The sequence below is a fragment of the Sprattus sprattus genome, assembly GCF_963457725.1.
Source record: "Sprattus sprattus genome assembly, chromosome: 10".
NCBI lineage: Eukaryota > Metazoa > Chordata > Actinopteri > Clupeiformes > Clupeidae > Sprattus > Sprattus sprattus.
The window spans coordinates 30,362,069-30,374,482 of NC_137908.1; the positions used below are offsets into that span (position 1 = coordinate 30,362,069).

General features: G+C 41.8%; 2 protein-coding genes across 4 annotated transcripts in view; both read left to right on the forward strand.

The window, feature by feature from the left end:
• ndrg3a (ndrg family member 3a) overlaps positions 1 to 1,731 on the forward strand; it is a 52,814-nt gene extending 51,083 nt beyond the window's left edge. For all 3 annotated transcript variants that reach the window (XM_080845576.1, XM_080845577.1, XM_080845578.1), the window contains one exon: positions 169 to 1,731. In XM_080845576.1, coding sequence (XP_080701702.1) covers positions 169 to 338 — 170 coding nt within the window. In that variant the 3' untranslated portion in view covers positions 339 to 1,731. The remainder of the gene's footprint in view (positions 1 to 168) is intronic.
• Positions 1,732 to 4,531: 2,800 nt separating this feature from the next.
• Positions 4,532 to 8,177, forward strand: LOC308371369 (src-like-adapter 2; the record flags this gene model as incomplete). The annotated part of the gene is made up of 7 exons (XM_080846234.1): positions 4,532 to 4,616; positions 4,715 to 4,814; positions 5,543 to 5,629; positions 6,880 to 6,983; positions 7,163 to 7,309; positions 7,669 to 7,801; positions 8,048 to 8,177. 7 exons carry the CDS (start codon positions 4,532 to 4,534, stop codon positions 8,175 to 8,177), a joined length of 786 nt encoding a protein of 261 aa, XP_080702360.1.
• Positions 8,178 to 12,414: the final 4,237 nt, after the last annotated feature.

The window sequence follows — 12,414 nt, forward strand, 5'->3', positions numbered from 1 at the left end:
TGGTTTGCATGCTCAGTATTTATTGCTGGCTGCTGGATGTTTTACAGGCTCTTTCCCAAATACAGACTGTCAGAGTGTTTTACTGATGGATCTCTCTCCCAACTCTTTCTTTGTTTGTATCTCTTTGTTCCCTCTCTCTCTCTCTCTCTCTCTCTCTCCGTCTCTCAGTGGCCACTGCTGGTATGACGCGTCTGGGCCGCTCCCGCACCACCTCCTCCTCCAGCATCACCTCCATGGACAGCAGTCGCATGCGCAGCCTCAACAGCCCCCTGGACGGCCCCGGCGCTGGGTGCCTGGACAACCAAAGCAGGCCCCAGACCATGGAGGTCTCCTGCTAGGCCTCCCCCTCCCCTCTCCCCTCAGTGGACAGAGCTCTGTCCTGGGTCCCCTCCTCCCCACCATTTCAATCGGTTATGTGTCCCCTCTTCCCCTGGTCCCCTGGTCCCCAATGACAAGGGTCTATGTAATGTGATGAAACCTGATAATATATTCCGTAAATGCGTACAGATATGACTATATACACGTTAGCTCTTTGCACACAAATTCATGGGACTGGTAGAAGAATATAAAAACGTATATATATATATAGAGAGAGTATATGTGTGTATATATCAATTTATATAAATGCACACTCACACATATGCACGTATACAAATGCATACACACACACACACACACACACACACACACACACACACACACACACACACACTCTCTCTCTCTCTCGCTCTCACACTCACACACACACACACACACACACACACACACACACACACACACACACACACACAAACACACACACAAAGGGTCTTAAGTTATATGCTTTTTTCCACCAAATAATTCCATGTTTGATTATCCATTACTACTGTCTGCATGTCTTATGTGCCAGTCAGCCGTCATTTATGGCTGTGTTTTTTAAATGTGTTTTTAAACGTTCCTTTTTTTATTGACATCTGTGTTGTCCAAACTTTTAAGACTTGATGTTCTTTTTTTGTTGTCAGTTTGCCCTCAGATTTAGTTTATTGTGAGTATCCTTTCAACAGTCACCTCTGTATTTTAAGGAAAAGCACTCAATGAAATAGGGCCAGGCAATGCACATATGTAGACATGTTTTTAAATGGTTGACACCCACAAGTTTATTTCTGTGACAAAATAAATGTAACAAGCTTCTTTTTGACACAAGTACATGTCTTCTATTTGCTAGGGACACATAAGCATACGATGGCCATAGTAACCAACGTGCTGCATTACCTGTTCTGCACTGTAAAATGACTGCTCTGATTATTTCACTGAAAAACTAAGAATGTTCTTGAGCTGCTGTATTTGAAGTGTAACACTACCCTAGACAGTCATGGTGTCTTTAACATGGCCCAACAGCCTTGTGATTGTGACACTACAGCCTGGACTGGAGCACATCACAACAAGCTACTGTGTGTGGAATGTATGTTGTCATTGCAGATGTCAACAAAAAAACATCGAGGCAAAAAATAGTCCCATAATATCAGTTAGCTAACGTCATGTTGCATTCTTCCCCTCACATCACTGTCTGATTCCTTTGCCATCACAGTCGCTCAGTCTGTTTCAGATCGTTCTGCTTTTATTTATCAATCAGCTACAGCTGTGTCTCTGAAGAGGATGTACGTGAGGAAAAGTCACCTAGATGAGCGTGTAGCAAGTGTGTGTGACCAGTGCTGCTTCTCACTGTCTGCTTATTTGACTCATTTGTACTGTACTTACTACTGAATAAAAGCTAGGCCATGGAAATGCCTCCTGTGTTTTTGTCCATTGAATTACATGCCCATGTATCTATTACATTGTCTATTGAAATTTCTCTTGAGGCGCTTCTTATTAACAGCAGACTATGGTCTCTATGCTTGACATAAACTTGAATTAAAGTTCAATTATAATCATTACTGAAGCACCTACACCAATGGAGTCTCAATTAACACTGACCTGCACGAAGTAGCATCAAACTTGATGGTCATAACACATTCTGGTAGTGCTATGCAAGAAGAATACAGCATTACATTATTATTCACACTTCAGCCTTTAGCTAGGAGCCCAATCAGCAGTACTGCCCCCACCTGTACTGTATGCACTAGCCCATAGTACATGGAGCTGTGATGGTGAATCAGCAGTACTGCCCCCACCTGTACTGTATGCACTAGCCCATAGTACATGGAGCTGTGATGGTGAATCACCTGTACTGCCCCCACCTGTACTGTATGCACTAGCCCATAGTACATGGAGCTGTGATGGTGAATCAGCAGTACTGCCCCCACCTGTACTGTATGCACTAGCCCATAGTACATGGAGCTGTGATGGTGAATCACCTGTACTGCCCCCACCTGTACTGTATGCACTAGCCCATAGTACATGGAGCTGTGATGGTGAATCAGCAGTACTGCCCCCACCTGTACTGTATGCACTAGCCCATAGTACATGGAGCTGTGATGGTGAATCACCTGTACTGCCCCCACCTGTACTGTATGCACTAGCCCATAGTACATGGAGCTGTGATGGTTGTGATACATGGAGAATTGTTCCGCAGTTCTAAAGAAAGAAAGATCTCTGCAGGTTACCATGGCAAAACAAGTATTACGAAAAAGGAATAAGTGATGACTAGATTAAGAGTCCCTAGAGTGTCTCTCCCTCACACACACACACACATACATACACACACTCTCACTAACAGATTCAAACACACACTCCTGTTTCACAGCGGAAGCTTGAAAAAAGTCACAAAGTTTCCAACCACAAGTTATTTTGAACAACCACAGAACTCTTAGGGGCCGGCAGCTATTTTTAAACACTTGCTTGAAATACAGTTTCAACCCAGCAGCACAGCTGACTGCAGATCACTGAAGACAAAATAATACTCTCACCAACTGATTTGGACAAAATGACCACCTCCGGCCATGCCTGCGTATGTGAAAATATGCACCTGTGATTTGCTTAGCCACTCACTCAGATTGGTTTTGGGAGATTATCCATGCAATAATATGAATGCAAAACCACTTTTTAAAAAATATTTCTAAATTCCTAAATGTACCATTAGCTTTAGCTTTTGTTTTTTTTCTCAAACCCAGCCTAATGACGCACTTAGTAAACATCTGTTTTTGTGCCCAGGCTTGTACAAACAGTAGTAGTGCAGAGTGTACAGGACTATTTTATACGTCTTAACTTTTCTTTTAAATATAATGTGTGAAAGAAGCATGCAGGGAGGATGTGAATGTTTGATCCAGAGACATGTCAGTATCCGTCACGCCACTGTCGGAGGTTTGCTCTCAGTTCAGGAAGCTGCTTCACAGCCGAGTGACAAAACTGACAAACGAGAGACGTCCAGCCACACATCAGAGCCTCCTCAGGCCAACGCTGCACACAGACTGTAGACTGCACCCACAAAGCAACAACGCTTGCCATCTTTCTGTGGCAACACACAGTATCTGGTGAACTACTCAATGTTTGACCCTTGGTGTGTAAAAGATGACCTGATCCTACCAGAGGGACAGTCAGTCAAGAGTGAGTATGAACTTTGATTCTATGTTCTCATTTGGTCCAGCACCATGGTTCTCTGACTACTTGTTCTGTAGCAGTGCTGCTAGGATTTCTGACAGTAATCGTGTACATTGGTTTTGCAATACTAGAGGTATGGAGGAAAAGTAAACCAAATATGTATATCAGAAGATTAGGATGAGCTGCAGCAGTCATGAGCACGGTTGGATTTGCAAACTCATGGCCAAGAATAGATGACTGCATTGTGAGAATCAAACACTGATTAACTTACAGTTGAAGTTTTATGATTTATTTTCAAAATACGAAGATTGAACTAGTGTTCTAGTTTATATCTATGACTGTTACGGTTTATTCCAACTGACATGTACATATTACACAGAGTATAACATGTTTTCTTATAAGTTTGCTTCTTTCTCTTGGGCAATTCATTTGAATCAACACGAAACATTTCAGTAGGACACAAGACAAAGCTTCCTATTTTCACTAAAGAAGTACATTCAGGAAGTTGTCATTTCACACCTAGGGTCTTACTGTGGTTGATAAACATCCTTTGGACTAGTTCACCGTTAACTCTATGCAGGATACAGAACAAATTCAGTGTGGCAGCTCAATATTGATAGGCATGTTCCTGAAAAATGGACAAATACTGTTAACTTAGCTTTCCAAATGTCTGTAGAATTCATATATGTGCATATTTATATAGTATATTTGATAACAGTGTGTCAACATGCATAATAAGGGCCCCTTTCATATACAGTAATATAGAGAAAAATGTGTTTTATACAGTATATGGCCTGTTATATATTATATGTTATATATCTTGCATGTTGAAATGCAATATTCCATTTTGGTATGAAATCTGTATTCAGGCTCTTTAACACAGATTCACCATGCAAGTATCGTACATTGTGATTCCCATATGCTTTTTACAGACCTTTTCCATATATCGGTTATACTATTCCCATATAGCCAAGAGGCACGTGTAGGCATCCACACAGAACAACAGAAGAACATCATGGGACATCTGCCCAGCAAACGCAGGCGGCCATCCAGCACTACAAGTACCTCAGACCCAACCGGCTCTGCACATATAAACTCAGGTCAGATAGAGCGCTGTCTTTCAGAGGACTACAATCTTAAATTACACTGTGATTCTTGTGATTCTTAACAGTGATTTTATTTTATGTTTCCTTTTTAGCTGGTCAAACCTGCATGACAGTGGCACTTAACAATTTCCCCCGGGAAGGGCCTGCAGCTAACACTGTCTGTATGGGTGACAGGCTGACCATTATATCAGAGTTAGTAGACTATCAATCTCAAGCAGACAAACTACAGAATTAAAACTGTGTTATTCTTCAAGCCCGCACTTAGTAGCTATTGATATGTGATGTGTGTGTGTGTGTGTGTGTGTGTGTGTGTGTGTGTGTGTGTGTGTGTGTGTGTGTGTGTGTGTGTGTGTGTGTGTGTGTGTGTGAGTGTGTGTGTGTGTGTGTGTGTGTGTGTGTGTGTGTGTGTGTGTGTGTGTGTGTGTGTGTGTGTGTGGGTGGGTGTGTGGTTGTGTGTGTGTGTGTGTGTGTGTGTGTGTGTTGTGTGTGTGTGTGTGTGTGTGTGTGTGTGTGTGTGTGTGTTGGATGAAATTTATATGTGTATCATTTAATTCATTAGGTTAGTAGAGTATTCCATAGTATAACTTGAATTGAATGGATAACTGAGTTGGCCAGGTGTTCTGTCTGACCTGTTGGGAAATGTTGGATCAGCTAAGAGAGTAACTCTAGGCTTGGGGTAAGGGGATCCTGTGTAAATATTCTTATCTATAAGTGAAGGCCAGGTGGCTACATTGTTAGATGCCAAAGGAGGAGTCTGGAGAACTATAAGATGTGACTATGCACAGAGGAGTTTTGAGTTTTGTTACTGATTGTAATGGTTGTAACATTGCTCCCGATATCGTTAATAAATCTGCAGTACCACTCCAGTTGTCTGTATGTAATTTTGACCACATGTGTGTGTGTGTGTACTGTGTACACAGTGCTGGCGATATGTGGAAGGTGAAGGTGGGGTCAACAGGCAAAGACGGCTACATCCCCAAAACTTATGTCGCCAAAGTGATGAACAAGTAAGTACCTCATGAAACTCTACCTGTGATAGACAGACATGGCACTCTCTCTGTCTCACTGCACTCTCTCTGTCTCACTCTCTCTGTCTCACTCTCTCTCTGTCTCACTCTCTCTGTCTCACTCTCTCTCTGTCTCACTCTCTCTGTCTCACTCTCTCTGTCTCACTCTACTCTCTCTGTCTCACTGCACTCTCTCTGTCTCACTGCACTCTCTCTGTCTCACTCTCTTTCTGTCTCACTGCACTCTCTCTGTCTCACTCTCTTTCTGTCTCACTGCACTCTCTCTGTCTCACTGCACTCTCTCTGTCTCACTGCACTCTCTCTGTCTCACTCTCTCTGTCTCACTCTCTCTGTCTCACTCTCTCTGTCTCACTGCACTCTTTCTGTCTCACTCTCTTTCTGTCTCACTGCACTCTCTCTGTCTCACTGCACTCTCTCTGTCTCACTCTCTCTGTCTCACTCTCTCTGTCTCACTGCACTCTTTCTGTCTCACTCTCTTTCTGTCTCACTCTCTCTGTCTCACTGCACTCTCTCTGTCTCACTGCACTCTCTCTGTCTCACTCTCTCTGTCTCACTGCACTCTCTCTGTCTCACTGCACTCTCTCTGTCTCACTCTCTCTGTCTCACTCTCTCTGTCTCACTGCACTCTCTCTGTCTCACTGCACTCTCTCTGTCTCACTCTCTCTGTCTCACTGCACTCTCTCTGTCGTACTGCTCTCTCTCTGTCGCACTGCTCTCTCTCTGTCACACTGCTCAGAAGGGCCTGTGGGAGGTGGGAGTTTAACACATATATGGTTTCTCAAGTGTGTGTGTGTGTGTGTGTGTGTGTGTGTGTGCACGTATGTGTTTGTGGGTGTCACATATGGTTGGCTTCTTCTCAGCGTCTGACAACTAAACACTTATGGTAAATGTATTGTTTGTAGGGTAAGGAAGGAAACATTATGCCCTTGTCTGACAAAGGTCTAGATAAGTTATGAAGTTAAGTGATCATATTCATGAAGACATTTCAAAGACATTTCAAAGACATATATCATTATTCAGGGAAACTGTGAACTTCAAAATATGCTAAAAATCAATGTACTACTGAATGTAATGCCTGCATTTGACGTGAAAATTAAGTTATGAACAATATTAAATAACTGGATGTAACTGTAAGAAAACTTCTCATTAAACCTATACTGATATTTGTTTAAGGTGTGATATTCCCTGAAACATACTGAAGCATTCTCTGTGTGTCATGTCTTCTGCAGATGGCAGTATGAAGGGATTACCAGAGCCCAGGCAGAGGAGCTTCTACTGAGACCCCAGAACCAGTCTGGCTCCTATTTGGTCCGCCAGAGTCAGACCTGCAAAGGTCAGTCTGTATGAGCTCACAGCCAGGGGGTCCTGTCATCTTACTGAACTGATATCAGTCTCACATAATGCATATTTCATGCCTCTGTTTTGAATAAAGTATTTTCTTTCAATCTCACCATTGAATGCACTATTGATGAAAAAGTGACTGAATATCTCCATCCATTGTTTCACACACAGGCACCTATTCACTGTCGGTAGTGACGGGACAAGCCTCCGCCCTCAGAGTCAAGCACTATCGTATCCACAGCCTGTCAAACGGCTGGTTCTACATATTCACCACCCACACATTTCCCTCCATTGGCCGACTGGTCGACCACTACTCAGGTGAGTGAAGCTGCTATCTGGATGGCTTTAGTGTGTAAGACATAAACTCCATGTTCATTGTTATTGATGCAGAGATCATCAATTTTTGCCTTGGAGCTATGTATTAGGAAAAGCTATCATTAAAAGCTACTATAAAAACTTCATATATTTGTGTTGCATCCCTAGAGGTTAAACCCTCATTCGTCTGTAGAGGGTAAACCTTTTTTAATCTATAGAGGGTAAACCTTTTTTAATCTATAGAGGGTAAACCTCCATTCATCTATAAAGAGTAAAATCTCGTTCATCTATAGAGAGTAAACCTTGAAATGAGGCTGAGGAATTAGGAAAAATCCCAAAATGTCAAGTTGTTATTCATGCAGATTCCTCAGATGGATTATGCTGCTTGCTGACAAAGCCTTGCCACGTCAAGGGCTCCTTCATCATCAGCACAGTACCCATACCATCCCCTGTGTTTGTCAGAAAACCTACCTTTAACTGGAAGAGAGCTAAAAGGTACAGTACATCTGTGCTTCTGGTTTCACAACCAAATGTTCAGTGATGAAACTGTTATTTTGTATATAATGTGATACAATTTAGGGTGATGCAACTTACTTTAATGTGTCATGTATGATTTAAATGTTTGACATGCTCATGCCTGTTATCTTGCTATCTTGACTGTTAGTGTTCACAGTGGGAACAGCAAAGAGTATAATGTTGGCAACCAACCCCTGACGTCGTGTTGTGGTTATGTTTCCTCAGATCCATGATATTTCATAAGAAGGAAGTGAGAGAGGAGCCAGACGACAGCCCTTTCAGTGAGGGACTGCGAGAGGCCATGAACTCGTATCTCTTTACGTCTCAGGAAGAGACACTGGACAGTGAAGACTGACACAGTAAATTTCAGAAAATAGGAGTTACCTTTTGGCAGACTGCTCCACGGTTACTGGACATTTTCTTCTGAAGATGTGATAGATGTACTACATAATACTATCCAAAGTGACTTTCTGACTCTTTGCACTTTTAGAGTTTGCACAAAGAAAATGGACACAGATATGCTGTCAGTGCGCTACTCCTACAGCTGAGGTTTCAGATTCAACCGGATTCTCCTGGATTTTCCTTGCATTAGCAAAGGGGTTATGGTGAATGTGTGGACAATTTGAGGACAGCCTCAAGCAGATATACAACAGAGGAATCCAGATAAAACAGACTTTTTACTCTTAGCACATGTAGAAGAGCAATCAACTAAAGTTAGGAGTTGCTTAGTGTTATTGAGGGCATGAGAGTGTGGGTAAGAGATAGCATGGCAAGCTTTGCCATAGATTACCACAGTGAGCCCTACAGCAGTGTAACATAGAATATAATGTAAGTCTTATCAGCAGTCTGTCTATAGTGTGATACTGGTGTTGATTATTAGACAATGTTATTATACCATTATGCCAGCTCTTCCAATATAGGCTGACTGTATTTTGTATCATATGTTTCTATGCTGCAAGTTACATTATCTTAAATAGGCTAAGAGATTAGAGTTCAAAATAATGTACATATTTGCACATGTAGACCCTCTTCCTTCAGCCTCTGTCTATATTGATTTTCAGGGTGGATCATTTTCAGGGTAAATACTCATCGTGTTTGTTTTTTGGAAATGTTTATTTATTCAAGAGACTCCCTGTTTAGTTGTTACCAGACTGCTGAATTGTTCAAAATAAGATGCAAATTGCCTTGGTATAAAACTCCCAGGACTGGCCATATTTTACTCTCTTCTATTTTTATTTTAAATGTTTTGCTGGGATTTCCTGATGTGATTCAAAGTATGCTTTCACAGCTTTAAGCAGGCCTACTTTTACAGCACTTTCAGTTTTGGCGCCTCTTGGTGGTACATTCGTTATGAAGCGTAGTAAACCCATAGGTTTGCATGCTTCCTCTGTCATTCTCCCGGAAAAGATAGACGTCTCATGTCGTTAGATGCTCCGAAGAGGAAACGAGAAAAGAACCGAGAAACGAAAGAGAGCGAGGATTAAGGTTCTTTAAGTGAGGAAACAGAGGAGCATCCTTACAAGAAGCGTTTCAAATTGTAATGCGTGTCGTGCCTACTTCCCCCCCCCCTTTCTTCACACTTCAGCCTACCATTTCAAATTAGAAGATGCTGTTTATGAACAAAAGTAAATTATGAGTCAAACATCATTACATTTAAACGAAACAATATGATTCTTTGCATACAGGATCGTGTTTTTTTTTTTTCAACAATACATTTATGAGAACAGCTAAATACCACACCTCATGAGCAGGATTTTGTTAATGAAGAATGCTCCATCTGGCATAATATAATAGACAAAGAAAAAAATGATGATGAATAATGAAATTAAATGTAGACTTGGGTCAGTGTAGGTACAAATTATTGCAACATCCCGAATGGTTATTTGTTGCCTCTCCAAAAACACATGTGACCGTGCGGCCCAAAAACTACATCTCCCAGCTTGCCCGTCTCTGAACCGCCCCTCTCAGCTGTGTAGCGTATCTGACGTGATCCTTTTAAAATGGCACCGCGAAAGTCACCGGCATCGCTGGAAGAATTGTTTGGGGTCCACGTTGCTGCTCATATTCAACCTGGATTATTAGCTTTCACAAGCAGCTCGTATCTTTTCCTTCGCGGAGTTTCTCGTGCACTCACATCTACCTGCGAACGGCAAGCAACTGTCTAAGTCTTAATTCTCTGTTACACTGGACTGTGGAACCTTTTCCTGGCCGCGCTTCAGCCCGGTTTGGTGCAGCGCGTTCAATCACTGTTTTCCCCTACCATAAAAAAGCCACTGAATGTGTCACATCACCCCAAGTTTGTTGTTTTGGTTTATTGTGTAAACTGTATCTTCTGCTATTATAAGGCCATCCTGTCCTGTCCCACTCTCCGTGTCAGAGGCTCTGTTACCTGGTTGTAGTGTATAGGCCTGGCCCTTCTTGAACTTCCCCTCTTCCCCTTGCTTTATTGTGCTCAGCGTCAGAGTGCCCATTGTGGGATGTAGGCCTATCACCAGTGTGTGTTAAGACATCTAACCTGTTCCAGTAGTGTGCCCTATTGTGGGATGTTTCACCATAGCGTGCTAAAACAATTTGCCTGTTATTTTAGTGTGCCTTCCCGGGGTGTATCACCATTGCATGCTAAGACATTATTGTTCGTTAGGTGACGCTGACTCCTATTCCCAGCCCCCCTCCCTCCCTTTGGACAGCCTGTGAGTGACTGTCAGTGTTTATCTTAACTTGCTGCCTAGTGCTGAAAAAAAGAGTATTTATTAATAAACCTATTTTGATATTTTGGTACAGCAGCCTCTGTCCAGTCTTTCAATTGACTCTCTTGGGGGGGAAACCGTTGTGGAGTAGTAAAAGTACACAAGTAGTGGAAGGGTAAACCTCATACTGGTTACACACAGTAGAATTAAAGAGGACCTATAAGGCCTAATCCTATGTGTTTTCTTTTTAAGCACGTCAACGGTCTGACTAAAGTACAAGGCCGGATTAACCATTAGGGCAACTGGGCACTTGCCCAGGGCCCATGACATCAAAGGGGCCCTTGACAACGTTGTTGACAAATATCACGTTATGAACGCAGTCCTGGCAGCGCATGGTGATGTCTGTTGTGCCTCCGTTGGTATAGCATAAAACGTGAGTTGTATTAAAACATAGCGTGTGTAATGTGTAGCTATTTCATTCCGTTTGTTAACCTTTCCTGCTGTCGGAGGCTGTCTTGTAGTTGGATATTGCAGGGGAGTAAAATGCTCCACGGCCGAAGTAGATTAGCCTACATGTTTTCAACTTTGGGTTAATTCCCTTTCCGTTACATCTGCTGCTGGTTAGTAAATACAGACAGCAGGAAAGTTTAGCAAACGGAATGAAATAGCTACACATTACACACGCTATGCTTTATTAAAACTCACGTTACTCACATACTGGTTAACACTGTTACAGCACATAAATCTTTGTCGCTGCATCCAAACAATGCGTCACCATTCTCCCTCCCTGTACGTGCTCTTCTGAAAGGAGCCGCACCATTTTACTAAACGTTCTTGCAATGTCAATCATTTGATTTAAATATACTTATTGGCCTTATTGTGCACGCTTGTGCGTTTAACAGCACTTGTTTGTGTGAGAGAGCATTTAACTGTTGATGCCTCAGTTTAATAAAGCCAGGCTATTCATAAAAAAAAACGTACGTCAATGTGGCATTAGTACTATGAACAGTTGAGATAGATTGATTCCTTCTGGCTCGGTTCGGATTCGAAAAAATATATATTTTAATGCCTGTCGGACTGGGTCCGGGCTCGGTTACTATTCTGTCGGACCGGGCCGGGCTCGGACAGAAAAAATCGTCCCAATCCAGGCTCGAATGCTCATGTATTTGTATTTTTGTACAATCCGGGACAGAATTTTAAGTTTAATAAGGCCATAATCACTGCTGTTGATGTGCAATAATTCTCATGGATGCATGGAGCACTTTATTTCAAGAGTTCAATATTTCTGCATTGCAGTTCAATTAAGTTATTTTTGTTTAAAGACAATAAAGAAGTGTTTTCCTTAAACATTGTGCCCATTATTGTAATTTCCAAGAAGGTATAACTCTGAGAATTCCAATCACATTTGTTTTAAATATCGTCTAATTATCGTTATGGTCAAAATGAAAAAAAAATATCGAGATATTCTTTTTTGCCCATATCGCCCACCCCTAGTGTTAATGAGAGAAGTTTTAAAAGTAAAGATAGGTCATTAGGCCTCATAATTGTTTGTGTAGTCATGAGTTCAGTCTTTAAGGGAGGCCAGTTGTAAGGTCCATTTGTTTAAATACAAATAATAAGGATATATAGTAGTGAAGTGATCAACATCAAATGTTGAATTGTGATACAATAAACATGATCTTGACTTTGAAATTACATGCAACAGTGTGTAGCCAATGGTTTACTTTTACTAAAAACACACTAATTGCCTGCTTCATGGTTGGTGATAATTTCAAATTTTTGCATTTTTAAAATGTTCTATGGTTTTAAGTTAAGGCCTACCTAGCTGTTTGCTGTCAAGATAATTGAAACATTCAAGGGGGCCTTGAGCCTTGTTGCCCAGGGCACAGAAAATTGTTAATCCGG